This window comes from Sinocyclocheilus anshuiensis, unplaced genomic scaffold (genome assembly GCF_001515605.1).
Source record: "Sinocyclocheilus anshuiensis isolate Anshui unplaced genomic scaffold, SAMN03320099.WGS_v1.1 scaffold100, whole genome shotgun sequence".
In the NCBI taxonomy this organism is placed as follows: Eukaryota; Metazoa; Chordata; class Actinopteri; order Cypriniformes; family Cyprinidae; genus Sinocyclocheilus; species Sinocyclocheilus anshuiensis.
In genome coordinates, this window is record NW_015555725.1 from 1,360,520 (window position 1) to 1,383,201 (window position 22,682).

The 22,682-nt window shown below is 35.7% G+C and overlaps 2 protein-coding genes across 2 annotated transcripts in view; one reads left to right on the forward strand and one right to left on the reverse strand.

Annotated features, from left to right (window-relative positions):
- LOC107672612 (ankyrin repeat domain-containing protein 13A) overlaps positions 1-8,247 on the forward strand; it is a 10,115-nt gene extending 1,868 nt beyond the window's left edge. Inside the window, exons 3-15 of the mRNA XM_016465874.1 lie at positions 222-346; positions 1,330-1,375; positions 1,481-1,624; positions 1,869-2,058; positions 2,658-2,724; positions 2,907-2,988; positions 3,472-3,533; positions 4,141-4,271; positions 4,403-4,560; positions 5,040-5,180; positions 5,285-5,460; positions 5,542-5,603; positions 6,267-8,247. Of these exons, the coding sequence (XP_016321360.1) occupies positions 222-346; positions 1,330-1,375; positions 1,481-1,624; positions 1,869-2,058; positions 2,658-2,724; positions 2,907-2,988; positions 3,472-3,533; positions 4,141-4,271; positions 4,403-4,560; positions 5,040-5,180; positions 5,285-5,460; positions 5,542-5,603; positions 6,267-6,462 (1,580 nt within the window). The 3' untranslated portion in view covers positions 6,463-8,247. The remainder of the gene's footprint in view (positions 1-221; positions 347-1,329; positions 1,376-1,480; positions 1,625-1,868; positions 2,059-2,657; positions 2,725-2,906; positions 2,989-3,471; positions 3,534-4,140; positions 4,272-4,402; positions 4,561-5,039; positions 5,181-5,284; positions 5,461-5,541; positions 5,604-6,266) is intronic.
- Positions 8,248-15,128: 6,881 nt separating this feature from the next.
- LOC107672619 (sodium-dependent serotonin transporter-like) overlaps positions 15,129-22,682 on the reverse strand; it is a 9,987-nt gene continuing 2,433 nt past the window's right edge. Inside the window, exons 4-13 of the mRNA XM_016465892.1 lie at positions 22,057-22,195; positions 21,839-21,973; positions 20,423-20,526; positions 19,147-19,274; positions 18,873-18,985; positions 18,100-18,231; positions 17,743-17,842; positions 17,215-17,315; positions 16,243-16,410; positions 15,129-15,250 (exon numbers count right to left, since the gene is read on the reverse strand). Coding sequence (XP_016321378.1) covers positions 15,170-15,250; positions 16,243-16,410; positions 17,215-17,315; positions 17,743-17,842; positions 18,100-18,231; positions 18,873-18,985; positions 19,147-19,274; positions 20,423-20,526; positions 21,839-21,973; positions 22,057-22,195 — 1,201 coding nt within the window. The 3' untranslated portion in view covers positions 15,129-15,169. The remainder of the gene's footprint in view (positions 15,251-16,242; positions 16,411-17,214; positions 17,316-17,742; positions 17,843-18,099; positions 18,232-18,872; positions 18,986-19,146; positions 19,275-20,422; positions 20,527-21,838; positions 21,974-22,056; positions 22,196-22,682) is intronic.

The following is a 22,682-nucleotide window of genomic DNA, read 5'->3' on the forward strand; positions in this document are numbered from 1 at the left end:
GCTTTTCCGGGATTCAGTATTATGTATGCTCTAATGATCACCTCCTCAAAGACACTTACTGGTCATTTAGCAGATGTCTTTTTTGTCCTATGTGATTTATAGTGCACTATATAATAGAAGCTAGTATGTTTACATTTCCGTTACAAGCCCATATCCTTAGATAAAGATAAATACCTAAGAGTCCAGTTAAAGTAGATGTAGGTCTGTTGTTGTCTGTACAGTGCTGCAGGAAGCAGTCAGCACAGGAGATCCAGAGATGGTGCAGCTGGTTCTCCAGCGACGAGATTATCTCAAAGCCTCCACTGCGCTGGGTGGTGTTCCAGAGTTACTGTGCAAGATCCGAGAGGTGCGTCTGTCATTTGATTTAGTTTATTATTTTGGTGAATTTTGAGCTGATATTGTATAATAATCATTATCTTTCAAAAGTTTGAGGGAACTTTGTCAAATTTGGTAATATTTTTTTAAAAGTAGTCACCTATGTTCACCCAGGCTGCATTTATTTGATCAAAAATAAAGACAGTAATCTTGTAAAATATTATTCAAGTTTAAAATAGCTGTTTTCTGTTGTAATATATTATAAAAAAACATTTTTTTCCTGTGATGTCAAAGCTGAATTTTCAGCAGTCATTACTCCAGTCTTCAGTGTCACATGATCCTATAGAAATCATTCTAAAATGTTGATTTGGTGCTCAAGAAACATTTCTTATGATCAATCTTGGATACAGCTGTGCTGCTTAATATTTATGTGGAAACGGTGATACATTCTATGATGAATAGAAAGTTTAAAAGAACAGCGTTTGTATGAAATAGAAGTCTTTTGTACATTATAAATGTCTTTACTGACACTTGATCAATTTAATGTATCCTTGCTGAATGAAAGTATTAATTTCTTTCAAAAAATAAAAATCTTACCGACACCAAACTTTTGAATGGTAGTTTAAGTGTTCCGATATTATGTGCTTTTGCTGTCATTTAGCTGCACGGCCATTACAAAACCCATCCTTTGTGAAAACATCAAAGTCATTTTGTGATATTCATAGATGTTTTATTACTAAAGCAATCAGGTTGACTTTTTTCATTTGTCACGTGCATTTTCTGTTCTATGCTCAAATGTTACCTTTTTGTTTTACTTTCACTATTCACTGTTTACAGCATATGCTTTCTTACTACCTAACAACCTCATAAAATTGCCCTTCTTTGATGCTATTTGCAACACATTTTATATGGAGGTCAAAGTGGTGCATGATGCTTGAGTTGAGAGGTGCGTTGAAGCCCTGATGTGAGTCATGTGAAAGGGCCTAAAGTGTAACGAACCTCTTTTTGTCCTAGTCTCCAGATTTCTACATGGAGATGAAATGGGAGTTCACTAGCTGGAGTAAGTGCTCTTTTTATTTTTTCCTCACCTTTTCTGTACATAAATCCTTATGGCTTTATTAGGCTGTAGAATGATCCTCATCTGCTGCTTCTGCTCTGGCTCCAGTTCCTCTCGTATCACGTGTGTGTCCCAGCGACGTGTGCAGAATCTGGAAGAGTGCGGCCTGTCTGAGGGTGGACACCACCTTGCTGGGCTTTGAAAACATGACCTGGATCAGAGGAAGAAGAAGCTATATCTTTAGAGGAGAAGGTTATTTTCTCTGCCTCTTTGCATGAGTTTACAATTGCTTTATTTTTTAAAAAGTCTAGTCGACCATTCTGACCATCTGTGGTTTACACATTCATTTGGTGGTGGGGTTCTAGCAAACGTGCTGTGAATTCTCATTTCACATTTGTATGTTTACTAATGCACTTCATTTGAGGATGAGTGAAATGCCTGATGTTTATTTGTAGTTGATCAGTATCATGTGGACTTTGCATGTGCATACTCACAGACAACTGCACTGAACTGATGGAAGTTAATCACGAGGACGAAGTGGTGGACACTGAGCGCTTTGATCTCTCCCGTGAGATTGAGGACGTCACACTAGACTCCATGCAGCCTGCCGAGCAGGAAGTAGCCAAGAGGCTGACAACACCCATTGTCAACACATATCTGGACACAAAGGACATTGCGTTTGAGAGGTATGGCCCTAGATATAAGATTTACATCTAATAAATGCACTACCATTCAAAAGTTTGGGGTCAGGAAGACTTTAATGGTTTTAAAAGAAGCCTCTTATTGTCACCAAGTGTGTTATTAGATGAAAAACACAGTAGAAATAGTAATATTGTGAAATATTATTACAATTCAAAATAACAGTTTTCTATTTTAATATATTTGAAAATGTAATTTAAGCAGATTTTTCACCATCCATTACTCCGTCTTCTGTTTTAATGTTAAAAATGTTCAATGTTACAAAAAATTGTGCTGCTTAATATTTTGTGGAAACTTAAATTTTCTTTAGGATTCTTTGATAAATAGAATGTTCAAAAGAACAGCGTTTATTTGTCAATTTTGCCAAATTCACAAAAACGTATTAAATTCTTTAACAAAAAATAAATTCTTTCTGACCCCAAACTTTTGAATGGTGGTGTATATGAAAAATGTCAAACGTGGATTTCCTTGTACATTGTTGCACAGTGACTAATTGTTTGATTCACAGAACTAAACATACATAAAAAACATTTTTGCTCCTGAAGAAGAAATCGAACATGCTATTAAAAACGTATTCTGTGCTCAGATCTAAATCCGGTATCTGGGGTTGGAGGTCAGACAGAACAGAAGTAGTAAATGGATTTGAAGCCAAGGTAAGCAAATGACCAGCTGTTTATGAACTACAGTACCATTAAGAATCACTGGAAAGAAAAACAAATGTGCTCTTTTAGAGTTACAGAATCTCCAAAGTGAAAAAAGTGACTCTTTTTTTAGAGCAGTGAGTTTCAGAATAAGGTAGTCTTTGTCCTGTGGGTGATGATACTGCTTTTGGCAGGTTTTTTCAGTGAACAATGTGAACGTTGTGATTCGCACCAGGACGGAGCACCTCACAGACGAGGAGAAGGCCAGGATAAAAAGTAATTAACCCACTTTAAGATTTACACTATAAATATCATTCCCCTTTTCTACCAAAATGGTGCTGGTGCTCGACTGGGAACTGCAAATCTCCCTGTGTTTCCACTTGACTATGATCTAATTAACATCATTACAGTTCATAACTAGTATATTAATAACTCTGGTATTGTATAACACTACAGTATAGTATAGTAGTATAGTTTTGTTTTGCATAAGCCTTGTCAAACTAAGTTGCTGTTTTGAAAACTTTTAGTGCTGACATTATGTTGTCCCCTGGCCTCTGACATTATCGGTTTCAAGTTGTAGGGGTCAGTTTGAAGCCAGTTTTTCAAGCCAATATTTTTTTCTGGCGATGAAAATGCATGAAATGGTTTCAGATTGGGCTCCAGCACCCTGTCAGTGGTAAAGAGTCAATAGTTCCCTGCAGTTCCCTGTTATGTTAACTGGTTAATATCATCAATTACTGATGCTTTTGATCTCAACAGGTGAAAGGAATGTTCTGGAGTCTTTACTCGGGACCGTAGAACAACAGATCGGTGCTCAAGGGGTAAGATGAGCAAACAAACCAGACGCAGTGAATTTGTTTTCTTCTGAAGTATTTGGGCACTTTAGCCACACTTATACATTTTTGAATGTCAATGAATTTGATATAAAATTTCAAACCAAGTGACATCTCCAAACACATGTATGATCTTTTCTCACAAATAAATGAGAGCCATATTAGATACAGCCTTATGGCCTTTTTGAGCCATATTAAAAATTACTTTTAACAAATAAGTGTCAAGGTGTTTTTAATTGAATGTATGAAGTCAGTTCTCCTCAGGTGTCATAGCAAAGTAGTTCATCACATTGATGATGATCATCATGTTCCAATAACATATTGTAATAATACTTTATTCATTTTTGAACAGTATATCTGTTTATTTATAATTTGAAACCTAACAAATTTGCTTTTGTGGAATATTTAGCTTGAAAATAAATATTGTTCTCTCTTTTTTTTATTTTTTATTAAAGCTTGGTTTAATATTTTGTTGTCTAATTCAGTGACATTTATAAATTTTTAAGTGTACCGTTTTAAAAAAAAAACATAGAGACACTAGTGTTTTACAAAGCTGGAAGGATTCTGTATTGATTGTTTCTATGTATGATTACAGGACATGACTATGGAGTTTGCCACTGCCACAAACCCCACAGCTATTACTCCAGAAGAGTACTTTAACCCCAACTTTGACCTGCAGGGCAGAGACATCGGTCGACCCATTGAGCTCACCATCAGAACACAGAAGTAAGTCTGACCATTCACTCAACCTCACTAAAATTACTTTTAAATAAATAAGTAAATATAAATAAGTAATTTATTACACACAAATATAATTGAAGAAATGGTTGTGTTTTTGTGTTTCGACCCCCTCTCAGGTTTAAAGGCACCCTGTGGATGAGCGAGGAGCATCCTCTGTCTCTGGTGGAGCAGGTCACTCCCATCATTGACCTGATGGCTCGCACCAGCACTCACTTCGCTCGACTCGGGGACTTCATCAACCTCAGGTTTCCCCCTGGCTTCCCTGTGAAAATCGGTGAGTGAGAGAATGAAAAAGAGGAACAAACAGCCCTATTGCTCAGTTCTGAAATTAAACCTTGTCCAGCATAAAATTTGCATTTGTAATTTAATGAATCGGATTGAATATTAACTTATCTGACCTGCAACAAAACTGCAAGTACACTCTTTAAATTACACTAAATGTTTGCAAATTGTGTATGGAAGAGAGTTTAGTATTAACTAATCTAGCCATCCTTCTCAGAAGTTTCTCAAGACTGTTTTCATGTTTCAAGTCTGAACTTAAGTGTGGTCTTAACTTTGTAAAAAAAAATTCTGCTTACATCAGTTTCCCTTAGTTTTTCACCTTGTCCAAAAACTCAAATGACCGTAGTCAAGTATAGCGAGACAAGGAAGACTGATACTGATTCTATATATTTCTTGTGTAAATGGCTTTAATATAAGACAGAACATGCCGCTAACTAGATCACAGGATTAATTCTGTTTCTGTTTCTTCAGAAATCCCTCTGTTCCATGTGTTGAATGCCCGCATCACGTTTGGAAACATCAACAATTGCAGTACAGATGAGCCTCTGGACTCCAACCAGTCAGCTTCTACACCCACACCTACAGAAGAGAGCTGTGGCAGCCAGGCTTCAGGTTTGGAAACGTATTTGGTTAGTTGAGCAGGGAACTGTTCTAACATGAACATTAAATGTAATGTGTTTCACTAAATGTGCTGAGTTGTTTACTTGCTCCTGCAGGACATGCTCCATTCAAGGTGTGTCCATCTGTGTTCATGGCACCTGCGCACTATCACCACCGAGGGGGCTACCGCTGCTCCAACACACGCAATTACAACCCAGTCAGTCATGATGAAGAGCTGCTCCAGTATGCCATTCACCAGAGCCTGCTTGAGTCCAGTACACTGAATTCACAGGTCAGAGAGCTTCCTCTTAGTGTATTTTGTGCATTTCTTGATGATGTCTGTCTCAAAAACAGTCTGGCTGTTTTGTTTTAGGACACTTGGAGTGATTCCGATGGACAGACAACACAATCCATGATGAACCGGTTGAGTGATGGGTAATTTTTATGTGTTCATAATTATTTTTCCAGGGGCAAATTGAGTTACACATACTGTTCAAAAGACTGAGGTCTGTAAGATTTTTTATTCATTTTTTAAATCATTTTATGAATACTTTTAAAAAGAGTGCATTAAATTGGTATATAAAATAAAGGCATTTATAATGTTACAAAACATTTCTATTAAAAAAAAAATATTTTAAACTTTCTATTCATCAAAGAATCCTGAAAACAAATTTATCTTGGTTTCCACAACAGTTTTCAATAAGAAATGTTTCTTGAGCATCAAATCAGAATATTAGACTGATTTTGAAAGATCATGTGACACTGAAGACTGGAGTAATGGCTGCTGAAAACTCAGCTTTGCCATCACAGGAATAAATTGCATTTTAAAATGTATTATAACAGAAAACACGTTTTACATTTTAATAATATTTCACAATATAACTGTTGTTTCTTTTATTTGTATTTTGTATTTTTTTATCAAATATATGCAGTCCTGGTGAGCATATGAGACTTCTTTCAAAAACATTTTGAAAAAATCTCACCGACCCCAAACTTTTGAGCAGAAGAAAAGTATGGGTAGGGTGATCTTTCAAAATGCTCTCAGTAAGTTCTTGTGTACATTTTCTTAACTGGTCTCATTCTGTCACATTACCACAGATCTGGGTCTGAAGGAGTTTTAGTAGACCTTAGTGACACCACACCCTCAAGCTCTGGCTCCACCTCCAGCCCCGACACTGATCTGCGATTGGCTATGGAGATCTCGGCCCGGGCACAGGAGGAGGAGGAAAAGAAAAAGAAGGAAGAAGAAGAGGAATTACAGAAGATTTTACAACTCTCCTTAACAGAAAAGTGACAGAGTAAGATGAGGGAAGGATAGACAAAGGGAGATCCTGTTATTGCCATAACCATTAACATTTTTATTTATACCCTTCTTCAGATTCATGCAGTTCTCTATTGCCACTGACATACGACTACACATATTTACATATTCATTTTGGAGCCAACATCCGAAAGGTTCTGCTTCCTTATCCTTAAAAAAAATAAGCAAACATTTATTTCATGCTCACTCATACATTTTACTGCATTTTCCCACATTCTTTTCCTCTTTCAAAGAGGTGATCATGCATGTATTTTACAAGAAATCCAGTGCTGCTTTTTTAAGATTATGTGATAGAAAGGTTGTGATGTCTTTGACAGTCCAAACATGGACCTGTGAGTTTGTACGTCTTGACAGTAATGACTAGATAAAGTTTTATTGTTTTTCTTGACAGAAAAGGAGGTTGTTTTGCATTAACATTAGCTTTAGGTTTATATTAATATTGTACTCAGGGTTCAACTGATATTCACCACTTGTCGGTTCCTTTAAAACCATTTTATACACAGCTAAGAAAAGTGAAAGAAATGAATGTTTTACACAAAGCAGTAGGACAGTACCATTTTCAGCCTGTGTGCTTTTGTCATTAGACAATTTCTGACTGAAGCATCTCTACTGTAAAGGCAATAAATCACACCGCCGTGCCTCACCAGAGTAAGAGGCACTCATACAGACTGGAATATTTCTGAAAGGGGCTGTCTGATGTAAGCCAATACACCTCAAGCTTTTAGTCTGCCTAATTTGTAAAATGATAGAATAAAACCGCTCAGATTGTCGTGATTATGTTGTAATGCTAAGCATGAATGTGGCAGTACTGGGTCACTTTTCTGGCTCCAACCAAACCTCATGCTACACTAAAGGACTAGGGGAATGTGTGACAAGAAAACCAGCTTTTTTTGTTTGTTTCAGATGATGGCTGTCTGTGGGAATGTGTGTGGTTGGACAGCATTGTTTGCTGACTGAGGTTCCAATGTGGTAAATGTGGAAGAACCTGCCCTGCCCTGCTCTGTTTGGGAATCTTTTGCTGTTCCTTCCTGTTGTAGCTGACAGTGATTATTTATTTTGTCAATGTTTTTTTTGTTTTTTTTTCTTGATGTCTTGAATGTTCTTTTGTTGATTTCTTTCTGTAAAGCCTTGTGAGGCTCAAAAGACGTCTGAGTATTGACTTACAGCTTGCAGTATCTCTCACTACTTTTTGTATAAAGCAGTGTGTGCTTGTACCGATTTAAACCAATCTTCTGTCACCTTAAATAGACATTTATATTGCTTTACTCTTCCTGTAGTGAACCAGGATCTGAGGATAGTGGCAGCCACAATCTTGCATTTGTAATAGAGATGTTTTATTAACAGGACATTGATTTAGTTTCCTGTATTTATTGTTATGCAGCATTTAAATAACAGTGTAGAGAAAATCAAATGTTCTGGCTATGATTATCCACATATCATTATTCCTGGACACAGAATTCAGTTTCATTCTTTATTTAAAACCCAATTTAACTTTTGGTATTTGGGTATAAGTCTTAACTCGAACTAATTGCCAAAAGTTTTAATGGTCTTTACCGGATCAGGGTTAGTGTTGGTTTGATTCTCGGTTAATTGTCATGCTGCAAAATGCAAGAGAAAGTATCCTGTTTGAGCATGTTGACGAAATCCTGAAGGCATTTGTAAACTGTGATGTATATTTGACACACACACACACACACACACACAAAAAGTTTGTACTTTAATAAAAGCACTTTATTGACTTTTTGGTGCTTCATTAACTATGTGACAGCTGCATTGCGATGGCAAATCAAATAATAAAGGCATAAAAGCAATCAAAGTGATAAGAACTATTTCATCATAAGATCTAAGTTATAAACATTTATTTTTACTTTAAATTTGAAAAGTGGTTATTAGTGGCACAATATCTGAAACGTCAAAATTATGAACATCCAGAAAAACCATTAAATTATACTTTTTTAATCTTAAGATTCATGCAGTTTGTAATTTATTTAATTATTTGTTTTTTAAAGAGCATTTTAATTCTATTAATTTATTAAACTTTTATTTCAAGTTTCCTAAAGGTTACCAGGTTGGTCGGGTCTGAGAATACTGTATATAATCTGTCCTGTGCCTCGTGAATTTTATTAAACAAACCAACAGATGGCACTGTTCTAATGCGTAACTATCGTCTTCTTTTTTATATTATCATTACGTCTTGAATGTTTTTTGTAATATCTCTTTTACAAAAACTTTATCTTTTGGAAGTATTTTCTGGACTATATTCAAAAGGAATTGAAAATTGGAATTGCAAGTGTGTTTTCAATTTGTGGACGCAAAAATTGTGACGTAAGCCAATGATCAATCCATTCCAAATTACACCAATTATAGTAATATTACTGTAAAGAGAGAATTAGAGGATGTGGCACAATGGTGTCTGATAGTTTATTAGCCTCATACACAGAGATGTGCATAAAGAAGGTTGTTATTCATCCAAAGATACACTTTCCCATTGAGAAATATTGTGTAAAGTGACATTTCTTAATAGGTCCCTAGATGTGAACGGTTGTCTTGGCACCTCATCTGCGCTCCCACCTCAACAGACCTTCGAATGGCATGTGTTGGCAGAGGAAAGCTGTATGTCAGCAGTGGTTTGAGGCAGTGTGCAGTCAGTCTCAGTCTGTGGGAATGAAGTCATGATTGCAGCGAGATCACATCTGGAAGTGATAGAAATATCAGTTTTGAAGAAGCTGACATGGAGGAATTTTATTGCATGTCAAATGCATCAAACTTTACATTAAAGCTACTGAAATGTAATAGGGTTTTACGGTAACGCTTTACAATAAGGTCCCAATAGTTAACAGTTAATGCATTAACAATGACCAATGTCATATTTATTAATCTTTGTTAATGTTAATAAAAACATAACTGTGTCAGCTCAAATCCATTAAATATTATCAAAGACTTAAAATTGTAATGTATTAACAAAGTTTAACTGAGGTTAATAAATGCATCAGAAGTGTTTTTCATTAACTAATGTTAACAAATGGAACCTTATTGTAAAGTGTTAACAGTTTTACACAATGATCACATGATCTAGCATAAACTGAAAGGCTTTTGTACATGGACTGTTTCTACCGTTATGGAAAAAGCAAACTATTTCCTATATAAGAAAAGTAGGATTGGTTTATTAGTACAAAGTGAATGCAGACCAGCAGACTGGTTGACTTTGTAGACCACATATAATTTAATATCAATTATAGGTTAATTGTAGGTTCTTAGTTGATCAACTTGTGTACTTCTTAAACCTACTGTAACAAATTCAGTCTCAGTCAAATCGATTTTTTTTATGTAGCGAGTAAGAAATCACATCAGTCGTGTTTAGATACATGACTAATCACCTTTTTGCAACACTAAAGTAAGATATTTCCTGTGAATGTGCAAGTCTTCTGATTCATTAGCCACTATAGGAAATAACTAGAAGAATAACAAAGTGCAGTAAACAGTGAAACTTGTGTTACCCAAAATACAGAAGGATCCTAAATGCTACAACTTGTTCATTTTTGGCTTTAAAGGCCTTTAATTACTTTTACAGGAAACTGTTTCCTTCCCTCATTTTGGGTTGCCTGACTTAAACATGCGACTGGATTAGAAGGATGAGTTGTTTCTTCCCTAATGAGAAAAATAAATTCACAGTGACTGTTGAGATTGAGGAGAGGACACTTAAGCAGACAAGCTAGAGAGAGAGAGAAAATATGCTAATTATTCAGTACCATTATATATTATACAGAAGCACGGTATTACTACAATCTCACACCAACTACAACCATATATTACTTTTAATGGTACACTAATGGTAATGGTTTTGAAGGGATACTACCCCAGTGATAGTTTTGTAGCTTTTTTTTCCCCAGAGATTGTAATTACAGAAGTATAGTAAAACGTAACAAAAATTGAAACTAAGTGTATAACATGTTGATTTAGCATTGTTGCATTCAGTCATTAATTTTGAACACAAGCACATTCATACAGATTTTGACTTTCATTTATTCAGTAGCCCTATTCAAGATGTATGGCATTTCAGAACGGTCAAATAAACATCTTACAATAAATACATGAAAATAAAATTAAATAAACAAATAAATACGTATAAATTCAGACTGTGAACATTTTAGCAGCTTACAAACTGTGCACATTAAGAAAAACATCCTTATGTGGTATGCATGTGTTTGAAATAGTGTTCGGTTTTAAAAATTAAATTATAAGCTAGGTTTGGGAAGATTTGGATTCATTACACTGACGTTTCATCGAAGATTGTGACTCGATTTAATTAAAGTGTTGCAGGGAAAGACGCCAAGGGTTTCATCAATATTAATTAGGTCATACTGACGTTGTTTCGTAACCTTCCAATAGCAAAGTGTTGGATCCCGACTATTAAATAGTTCGTGATGACGTAGCTTTGTTCTCGTCCAATGGCTTGGTTTGGTTCATTAATATTCACAACCAAGCCTTCGCCATCGCCATAGTGGTGTTCAGTTCCCAGCGTCTGGACGGCCTGTCACCTGCGTCGAAGAGGTTTGTAGACACAAACTGCCATTCCAATCATGACCACCAGCAGCGTGGACAGAACACTTATTAGAAGAACTGCAGAAGGAGATAAAATAAACGAACAATTCAAATAAATCCACTGATGTTCATCTAGTGCAGTATATTACGATCAAGGCTTTAACTGAGAACCCAATTTTAGCGAAAACACATTTACAACTGAATCTATGATAAACTGTGCTGACATGTTAGTGACACAATGGCAGGTGCACCCTTTGTAGATGTAATAGGCCTGACACAGGTTCAATCGCGTGTGTAAATTAAATTCTTACCCAGATTTTGCCTCAGCAGGACTTCATAAGGTCTATCATGTAATTTAGACTCTCCCAGTTGAGCATTTCCAGATTGGAAAAAGGGTATGTAGCAAGCGATGAGAGAGATCAGGCGTGCTGACATTGTAGCGAAACAGCGAGCAGGATGCAAACCAATCCACACTAGTGTTGGGTCGTTCTTGAACGATTCGTTCATTTTGAACGAATCTTTAATGTGACTCGGGAAGAACGAGTCGTCTCGGGGATCGATTCGTTCAGTCGCGCATGCGCAACATCCTATAGGTTCTGTACTGGATTAGAACTGTAGTTTCGAGTCTTCGGGTTTTTCCGAGTCGTTCGTTCATCGCATGACAGCCCCATAAGCTTTAACCAATGCAGTCTGAGCCGGAAAGAGAATTGATTAGTTCATCTCTCGAGTCTTCGGGTTTTTCCGAGTCGTTCGTTCATCACGTGACAGACCCATAAACCCAAACCCAAAGACTTGTCAGATAAGAGGTGAGGTGAGCTAATCATAGACTGAAGAATAAACAATGAATTAATATTTTCTGATTCTTATAGCAGTTTTGTATTGTTTGTAGTGTGATCAACGTTTGCGTAAGTAGTAGACGTATTAGGGAAGTAACGTAACATTTTAATTATATTTTGCTAAAATGAACGAAATGACTCGAAAAAAGATTCGTTCATTTTGCTGAACGAGACTCAAAGGTCCGAGTCGGTAAAATGATCCGAACTTCCCATCACTAATCCACAGCTCGACGCTGCTGGAAGGTCCTAAAGCCGTCGAGTTAAACCAACATGAACATCCCAGTGGATGCCCTTCGCAGTTTCCAATGCGATTATTCAACTTGTGCATGCTTGATTTTATTGTGACAGACCTTTTACATGTTTACCATAAATTCAATGATGATGCTCTGGAGAATTTTTTTTTTTTTTTTGCACGCAATGTACTGTAGGTCACTCTCCACAATGGTCGATTCTGTTTGGTCAGTATTTTTATATAATGACAGCAGGATATTTGACCATTGACTATAGCAACATGCTGGTGCTACTTTCATGTCTCTCATATTACTTCTCTGTCTCTTTTTATATAGCATATTAGAAAAAATACTGCAGTCATCTTGCACCTCAAAATGTTTTGAGTTTTGCCAAATATTGGAAGACTTCACTATTCACTATTTTGCTTCCTAAAAAAAGAATAAAAAAATTCTCCGAGTGATTGATTACTTGGTCAAAAGAGAGAAAGATGTCAAATTTGCTGTCAACCCCCTCAGCTTTTGAAACAGCATTAATTAGGCAATGCAGTTTAATGCCAAGGTAAGAAAACACATAGCATAGTGTTATAAATGTTCATTAACAGTTTTGTATATTAAATATACAAAATATAAAAGTTTGCTAGAGTTATAATGTTAATAACTGTGAAAATGCATTATCAGTCTGTCTATTAATTTTGAGATGTTGTCTTTTTGAGAGTTTTGTTCTGTTGTAATTGAGTATGTATACGTAAGTTTTAAACTAATCTACAAATTAGATCATTTAAACTAAAATCTGTAGTTGTTTCTCAGTCATTATCGCAAAATTAATATCTTAACCAAGTGTGCAAAGATTCTTTTAGTTGAGGCATTACATAAATGGTAATTTTTGACCAGAATACCTTGCATTTAGAATTGCGTTCATGTTAAACCTGTATGTTTGTTAAATTATAACAAATTCTGAATGATAGACTTATAATTAAATGCTCCATGCGTTAGATTAAGGATTCCTAGACTTTTTTGTCAGCCAAACCCCTTTGACATTAGCTTAAGGTACCCTCTTATAAATGTAATAAAGTTAATATTTCAGTAATTTAATAACATATTTGCATGTTCATGGTTCTCTGATGTTGATTAATGATCACATTAGTACATGGAGGTAAACAAATATTTTTGTATCTTTTTATAGTTTTTTTTTTTTTTTGCAATTTTTATTTTTATTTTAAAATGATTTATTATTGGCTTTTCATCAAATGTGTTAGTGAACTTAGTTTGTTAAATCCTGCTTTAGATTCTTCTATGGCCTCAACTTCACCTCATGAAACACTGTTATTGCAGGTCACGTACAGTTTGTTACTCACTAGCCTTTTCCATGCAACTCTTGGTCTTTCATTTTGGTAATTAACAGAGGAGCACAGAGCCTGCAGCCCTTTTGTGAGGCTCCTCTGTAGTTGAATCTGAGGTCCACCTCTACTCCAGTCGCTTGCACTGAAGCCTTTGATCCATTCTGCGGCCTCTGCTAGAAGTGGCTGAATGTGGAATAGCATTATCTTTGCTCTATTCTCTCACCCCATACCTAAAAATGGCAGAACTGAGCCGTGTTTCCCAGACCTGCGATTGGTGGCGATTGAAGGTCTAGTCTTTAATAAAACATCTCATTTAAATACCTGACACAATGCTGTTCTCTTACCCCTTGTGTGTTTACAGATGCTGGATACTGCAGCTCAATGCAAATCAACATGTTAATTAAGGTGCAAGGCTGTTCACATTAAGAGAACGAAAGTGGGAATCACACATAGTATTGTAAATCTGAATAGATAGATGGTTACAACGCTAGTTCAAAATGACCGTGAATTTAACGGTAAAAGACTGTAAAAATGCTACAGTAAAAACCTGTTAAATGGTTAACGGTAAATTATCCTACTATATATGGTGAAAAACTGTATTGGACATTACATGTATTGGACATTACTTTTACGGTAGTATACCGTTTTTGGAAGTGAAAAAGACCGTATAATTTACAGTGAATAACCGTAAATTGACATTCCCAGAATTCCCTGCGTTACATTTCAAATTTGATGTTTTTTACCGTAAATTTTACGGAATTTTTTTTACAGTGAAGATAGAATGATAGATAGACAGATAGATATAGATAGGAATGTTCAGTACAGCTTTATTCATTTTCCAGACATACATACAAGCAAAACTCTCTGCCACAACCTACAGTGCAGACATAGTATATGAACCACATTTTGAACTATCCATAATAAGACATTCATAGCAATTTAATATTTGGTCACATCCAGAGTTCAGTAACATCCTCAGTTCTTTAGTTGAAAAAAAAAATGTGGGAAGAAAATGAACACGTTACACATAGCTAGGATTTGGGCTCAAGTTTTTTTAGAGAATGAAAATTTCAAACAGTCATGTAATGTTAGTTCAGAAGAAACCCTTATTTTTGTCTTTTTGTCCTTTTCTTGGTGAGGCACAATATCAATACAAATTTTACAAAGTTTTGACAAAGTAGCTACAATATTTAAGCAGAGTTAAGGCAGAAAAACACCATAATGATTCAATCTTGACAACAGTTATTTCTGGAAAAAAAATGAGTGAGAAATGTGTATGAACTTCTCTGTTCTCACTGGCTGAATTTTTCACAATGAGGTAATCTAATTTTGCATGTATCTCAAAAAACGTTCTGTGACTTGGAGGGTACATATAACTTACAATGTAAAAAATACCACTGAACTCTTCATCTTATACGTAAACCTTAAATTAAAATGGAACATCAGCTATTTGTAAATTGCACAGATTGTTAAATTAACGATTATAATTTACACTGAATGTCAGTTTTCATTTTACAGATTAAATCTAATTGTACATCACTTTCAAATAGATCATTTTTATGTATTCTTTATATTTCATTATGTATTTATTTCATTTATATTATTCTTTATATTTTGATTGGACAAATCCCTAAAACTATGCAAAAGTTGCTTAGTTTGCTGTGGACACATGTATCCCAATATAAGTGGCTTTTTTATGCGAGTTGTGTTTAGCTGTTTTTCTCTCAGTGGCCTATGGTACAGGACTTAGCCCCATACTGTCAGTGTGAATGTCTGGCAGTGTTCTCTCTGGTCGCAGACATACAGCAAGACGCTGAAATTAGATTGAAAACATCATGTGAGCAACTTAACCCATTTTATAACTTACAGGAATAGTTGACCCAAAAATTTAAATTAGCTTACAATTTACTGAAAAACCCAAATATACAGCCTCCGGTCAAACTATATGTATCATCGGAGCAGAATTGGAGAAATGTTGTATTACATCACTTGGATCCTCTGCAGTGAGTGGGTGCCGAAATGGGTGACAAAAAATATCATAATAATCCACAACACAGCCAGTTCATCAATTAATGTCTTGAGAAGTGAAAAGCTGCATATTTATAAGAAATCCATTATTGATATGTTTTAAATTTAAACTGTCCCTTCTAGCCAAAATACAAGTCCATGATTCACAATAACGCTTCCTCTAGTGAAAAAGTCCATCCTCTGTTCTCCTCTCACATCAAGATCCACTGACAGACTTGTTTAGAACTGTTTTGGACTGTTTTGACTTGTAAACGGTGCTTGATCTGTGCATATATTTATCTCCTGATGCAGACGAGATGACTTTTTCACTATTGAAATCAATATTATGGATATTGATCAAATAATGTCTCACTCATATTTTAGCCAAGCAATGGTTTGAAGTTAAAATCATCTTGATGGATTTGTTTATTACAAACATGCAGCTTTTCACTTCACAAGACATTAATTGGTGGACTGGAGTTATGTGGATTGCTTGTGAATCATTGTGTTTTTATCAGCTTCTTGGACTCTCATTCTGACGGCACCCATTCACTGCAGAGGATCCATTGATGAGCAAGTGATGTAAAGCTACATTTTTCCAAATCTGTTCCGATAAAGAAACAAACTCATCTACATCTTGGGTGGCCTGAGGGCGAGTAAATTATTTAGCAAATTTTCATTTTTGGGTGAACTATTCCTTCAGTAGACTTAGAAGGTTCTCCTGAGATCTACAAGAATGCTTTTCAAGTGGGAGTAGTTGTTAATTTACTCAACTAATGACTCACATGCATGTCTCACCTGTTTAAGAGAGCCTGGGGTCCACACAAGCTTGTACACCATGTAGATGGGGATCCATATGAAAGAGGAAGCTCCGATGATGTAACCGACCGTGATGCTCCAGTCTGGGAACTCGTAGTCAAATAGCGTGAGGAGCTGAGGGTTCATCAGTGAGCTGATAATAATGTACTAAAGAAATGAACAGGAAAAATATTTAGTGAGTTAAATTAACATTTTGTACGTATTAAAATTAACTAAACTGTTATTTGTTGTCAAAACAATGCAGGTGCTTGGAAAAGTTCCATTTATCAAACATAACATTTTTTTTTTCCAATGTCATATATAATTTTGAAAGTGTTTAACAATTAATTCAGATTAGGATATAGGTCACTGCAGTCTCTGTGTGAGTTCAGGTGGATTGATAAGTTTGAAAACATCTTTAGAGTGAGACTCTGATCAGATTATTTAATATTCAAAAGGTTCACATTATCCTGTAGACCTTACACATCCTTATGTGTTCTATGGAGACCGGAAAATTGTAGAGGTGGCCTTTGTGTCTTGAAGGTACAGTGACAAATGTCTTCTCTCCAGCATTTCAAATAATGTCTCAAACACTGTCTCAGGAGATGAGACTGGCAGCTGTTTATCATGTTTGTTTGTTTTGGGTTTTTTTTAAATGAAAAAAGAATAACAGGAAAATTATGAAAAAATGATTGTGGAAATGTCAGCCGTGTGTGGCAGCTAAGGCCTGTTGAGGTTAGCTGTGATGCATGCAGAAGTATCTGAGGAATATTAGACTATAAGAGTGCATGCGGTTTGACATTTGCAGACTGGGAATTGTGACTGTGTGGACAGGTGAGGGAATGAGATTATAAAGGTAATAAGGGTGGAAAGGAGGTTGTGGGTGCTTAAATAGTTTTGAGAGCGTGAAAGATGACTTTAACATTTCACAAACTTTGCACATACTGTCAAAACATCTTTGTTAAAACTTACAGCAAGAAAAGCTGGGCTGATAGCAACCCAACACACTTTCCAGAAGAGTCCTGGAGTATAGCCCAACATTGATTTGATATCATTGCTGAATCTGTTAATACCTGGAGAAAATGAAATAAATTTGTTTATTTTATATACTGACATTTTTGTTCATGTACACTTAGACATGATATTTGCAACAAAAAAAAAAAATTATGGCAATAAATATGAAATATTATGAAATATGATTACAATTTATAATATGCTAAATAAAAAATTGAAACTGTAATTTATTCCTGTGATGACAAAGCTGAAACAGTCATTACTGCATTCTTCAGTGACACCATAACATTTATTTTCACAGTTGAAAACAGCTTAATATTTTAAGAATTTTGTGGAAAACATGATAAATTTTCACGATTCTTTGATGAATAGAAAGTTTAAAATAACAGCATTTAGTATGTATGTATATATATATATATATATATATGTATATATGTGTGTGTGTGTGTGTGTGTGTGTGTGTGTGTTTATAGTAATAAATCTTACCATAAAACCAGGATACTGCTGTGGCCTCCAGAAAGACTATAGCTATAATTGAAGAACCAACTCCGAATTCTTCTAGTAACTTTACCACATATGCACCACCCTTGCAAAAAAAATAAAATTTTACATATTAAATAAAGTGCCAAACTCTGTCTGTGTGTCAGCAATTTTCAGTTACATTATTTGGTAAAACATATTTTTTCATCTTTAATAGCCCACCTGTCCTGCAAGAAAGACAATCAAATTCTAGATTCTATATTATATACTCTGTTATTACAATTTTGTGTTGCACTGCTGAAATATTCTTATTATATTGGTAAACTTCAACAAACTGAGATCCAGAAGTTCTCTGAAACTCACATTAGTAAGGGTGCTGAGAGAGCCCAGAAAGCAAACAACCACCAGTCCAAGAACAAACAGCTCTCTCCGATGGGACAGGGTATCTGGGTACTCATCCATTACAGCTGTGATTATGGCCTCTAGCCCACCAAACTGAGGCAAGAAAGCACACAAAAAACCTATGAACTCAATTATATATTTTGCAAAGCAGAACTTTCTTGTTGTTCTACTTCTTTGTTCATAATTTTCTATAATTCAGCTGTTGAAGGTACAAACTACATTCAGATTTCTTTGTAGATCATTTCAGAATTTGACATACTATTGGTTTTTGAAAACTTCAAAAGGTAAAAGTCTCATGTAGTGATATCATTGTAGTAAATTTAATATTGAATTGGTGTTATTTCTTGCACACATTTGCATACTGAATTATAATTAGTATCTTCGTTCTTTCAGTCTTTAGCTATCGCAAAGACAGTGTTATGTATCGATTCTCATGCACAGCCAAAAGAAAACAATATGTGTGCTGATTGCCATGACAACAAAGTTTAAGACTGCTCTGATGACGTAATTTTAGCAGAGCCAAACTTAAAAACAAATGTTTCACCTAAAACTGTAACAATATTTTGTTGCTTTTTGCAAACACTGGTATTTCTATCTGGATATACAAATCTAGTTCTCTTTGTCATTCATTTTTTCAGATCTATATATCATATACTTTTGCTGACTTCACATGCATATTTATTTAGAAATATTTTCTTGTTTCTGTACATTTACAGGTACAAGTGTATACGTACAGTGCTGTCCAGTCCAAGAGTAATCATCATCACAAAGAAGATGATGGCAAAGAAAGTTGACCCAACCATGTTTGCTATGGCTTCTGGATATGTGATGAAGAGCAGACTGGGTCCTAGAGGAGGTGCATAAAGTCAAAAGACAAGCTTGAACTAAAAGACTAAATGCTTTATTTACAGGGCTGAAAGTCTCGTATGTTATTTTTGGTTTGATGCAGCACACTTACAGTAAAATTCAAAGTAACATAACTACTGAAAAGCAAAAAGGAAAGCTCACCTTTGTCCCTGGCTACATCCTCAACGTTTACATTTCTCTGTTCAGCCATATATCCCAGGACGGTGAAAATAACAAATCCTGACACAAAACTTGTCAGGCAGTTCACCAGACTGGTTACAATAGCATCTCTGTACAAATCACACACACAAAAAAAAATGTACAAACTAAATTTGAAAAAAAAAAGTCAATGATGCTTGACTGTGTTGACTGACAGAAGCTGCCGTGGGCGCTTGCCAGATCCCATGTCCAAGTCTATGTGATATTCTCATCCTTAGATATGACTTGATCCCTTTAGATTGCCCATGTGCCTCCTCACAGTCTTATAGTACTACACAATTCAATTTCCCCTCACTCAACTATGCTGTCCATTCATCTCTTCAAACTGGACATAATTCGCAGTTATAATCTTGTTTTTACATAATTTACTCATGGGGAAGGGCATTTGTTTTGGTTCATCATATGATTCATGAGAGCCTAGTTCAGTTTGATGGCATTTCTCCTCAGTTAGTGGACACAGAGCCAAATGTAAATAAATGGCTAAGCTATAGATAGAATCAGAATTAAGAGTGAGTGGGAATCACTTCTGGCCACAATTGGCAGGTCTGTTTTGTTGTTCTGTTCATAAACAACCGTTCAAAACTTTGGGAATTTTATTTAAAATAAATTAATACTTTTATTCAGCAAGGAAGCATTACATTGATCAAATGTGACAGTAAAGACATTTATAATGTTATAGATTTCAATTTCAAATGAGTGCTGTTCTTATGAACTTTCTGTTCATCAAAGAATTTTGAAAAAACAGTATCACCGTTTCCTCAAAAATATTAAGCAGCACAACTGTTTTCAACATTGATAATAATAATAATAATAATAATAAACGTTTCCTGAGCAGCAAATCAGCATATGATGATTTCTGAAGGATCATGTGACTCTGAAGACGCTGAAAAAAAAAATCCAGCTTCACAGGAATAAATTACATTGTAAAATATATTCAAATAGAAAACATTTTAAATTGTAATAGTATTTCACAATATTACTGTTTTTACTGTATTTTTGATCAAATAAATTCAGATTTATTAAGCATAAGAGACTTCTTTCAAAAACATTAAAGAATCATACCAACTCCAAAATTTTGAACAGAACTATATGCACAGAGAATTAATTTATGATTCCGGTATTAACTCAAACTAGATATTATTTTAATATCCTTTATATTAAACAACCATGAAGAAATTCCAGTAGATCAATGAGATGAAAATGAAGGTTTTATCTGTACCTGTAGCAGTTATTGTTGAAGGGATTGTAGCTGGACAGGGCGAGCAGAACACCAAAACCAGGCCCAAGAGAGAAGAAGATCTGCGCAGCTGCATCTACCCATACCTACAAAATATTAGATACTATAAAGAAAAGTGTGGCTAGAGACAAACACATGAAAATGGATCAACAATTTGTGAGTAATATGGTTTGAATCATAATAATAATCTTTAAAATTCACAATATTTCAGTTCCAGTTTAGGAACTGAAATGGTTAGGAAATGCTGAAGACAATGACATCACAGAATACTGGGATTAAGAGGTGCTTGATCACATCTGAAGATTTGTGTGAAGAGAAACGTGCGTATGCGCGTGTGCATGAACGTGTGTGTCAATGAGTATGAGGGCCTTTTATGATGGAAAAAAATTCTGAACCAATTACGCATCTCATTAGCCCCTAGTGCTTTATTTTTCCTTCTCTGCATGGTTCTCTGCAGCGCTGCCGCACCTAGCAAACAGTACTGGGCTTATATAGTCACACGATTTAAAAAAAGAAGAAGATACAGTTTACATATTTCCTTCACTGAACATTTATATACCTATGACAATATTCCTTTTTTTTTTACCTTTTTTTTTTAATTATTGACATTTCAAAATTTATGAATGAATATGCCCTTTATGAAGTCCATATTTTTTCCCAAGTCAGTTTAGCTACTAGTGATTCACGAGTTTCCTGCCCAAATGCCTCAGGTCCTTTTTATTACTGCATGAAATAAAAACACTTTCCCACATACTGTCAGGGATTCATCACAGTCACTTCAGTCACCATCCAGGATAATTACCCGATCACAGTCACCTGAGTTCTGATCACCCGCACCTGCTGTCACCAATCAAGCCACACTACAAATACACACACAGCACAGTCACTCACTGTCCGGTCTACCGTTCACTCCTACGAACTACTCTGGACTCTCTCTGCCAAATTCTCCTAGAACGAATTACCTGCTGTTCCTCCCACGATCCTCCAACGACTCCTTGGAAACGACTCCACGATCTCCAACGTAACCGGCATACGATCCTCTCCATCAGAACTCAGATAAGCACCCTGGAACCATTCACTGTGTTGACATTCACCTGCCTTTAACTCACCTATTCCAGTCATCCACTTACCCAGTCAATAAACCATCCTGTTTTGCACTTACCTGTTGTGTCTGGCCTTGCTTTGTGACAGAAGACCGGACCAATACAAATACCTCCATGTCTGGCCTTGCTTTGTGACACATACATGCATTTTGCCATCAAAATAGCACATAAATACATTTAAAGAGGTAACAAGATACGTAAAGAATGTCAAGAAACAACACAATCTAATTGAACAATAAATCAATGCTAGACACAAAGAGAAAAGACTGAGAGCCCGTAAGAGAAAAGCACTCACGCTGGTCTCCTGCAGTTTCTCCCATTTGGGATTGAGGTAGAACACCACTCCTTTCCACGCTCCTGGCAAAGTTGCACCACGGATCATAAGAATCAACAGCACCACGTACGGCAGGGTGGCAGTCACCCATACTACCTGAGAGAGACATGTGAGGATGTGAAAGGATTTTTCCTCAAACAATAAAACACGTTTCATTTAATATTTTAGGACTCAGTAACCTTTCCTGAAGTCTTGACTCCTTTCCACAGGCTGAAGTAGACGATGGTGAAGATGAGGAAGAGGCAAAGCAGGAGCTGCCAGCGAATGTATCCCACATGCCCAAGCCCAGATGATTCATGGACTGCCAGGACATTCCTCCTGTTTTAAGAAGGATTTACAAATATGCAGTCTAAAACTGACCTGAACCACAAAGTATATGCATATAACACTTAAATGTACACAAGTTTACTGGACAAATAGGTTCTGATGTATAAGAAAGAAATGTTGGCCCAATACAAAATATGAACACAATTCTCCACAAACTAAAAAAGTTTTACCAGTCATTTTGCAGTTCTTTTGGCACTTAACTGAAAGATTAAATGTACTTCAAGCCGACATTATGTTCCTGTAGCTTAAGTTCCTTGAATGTAATTTGCTTTGCATATATATATACACATTACATACAATACATATTTCAATCATGACAACTCTCTGATCATTTTAGCATGGTGATGGATATGACAATGTTAATGTATTTGGTCTTGGCGGAACAGATCTGCTATGCTGCTGCTGAATTGCTGCTGCTATTGGTTATTGCTGTAGTTGTAGATTATTGCTGCTGCTGCAAGCAAGTACAGGAACTTGC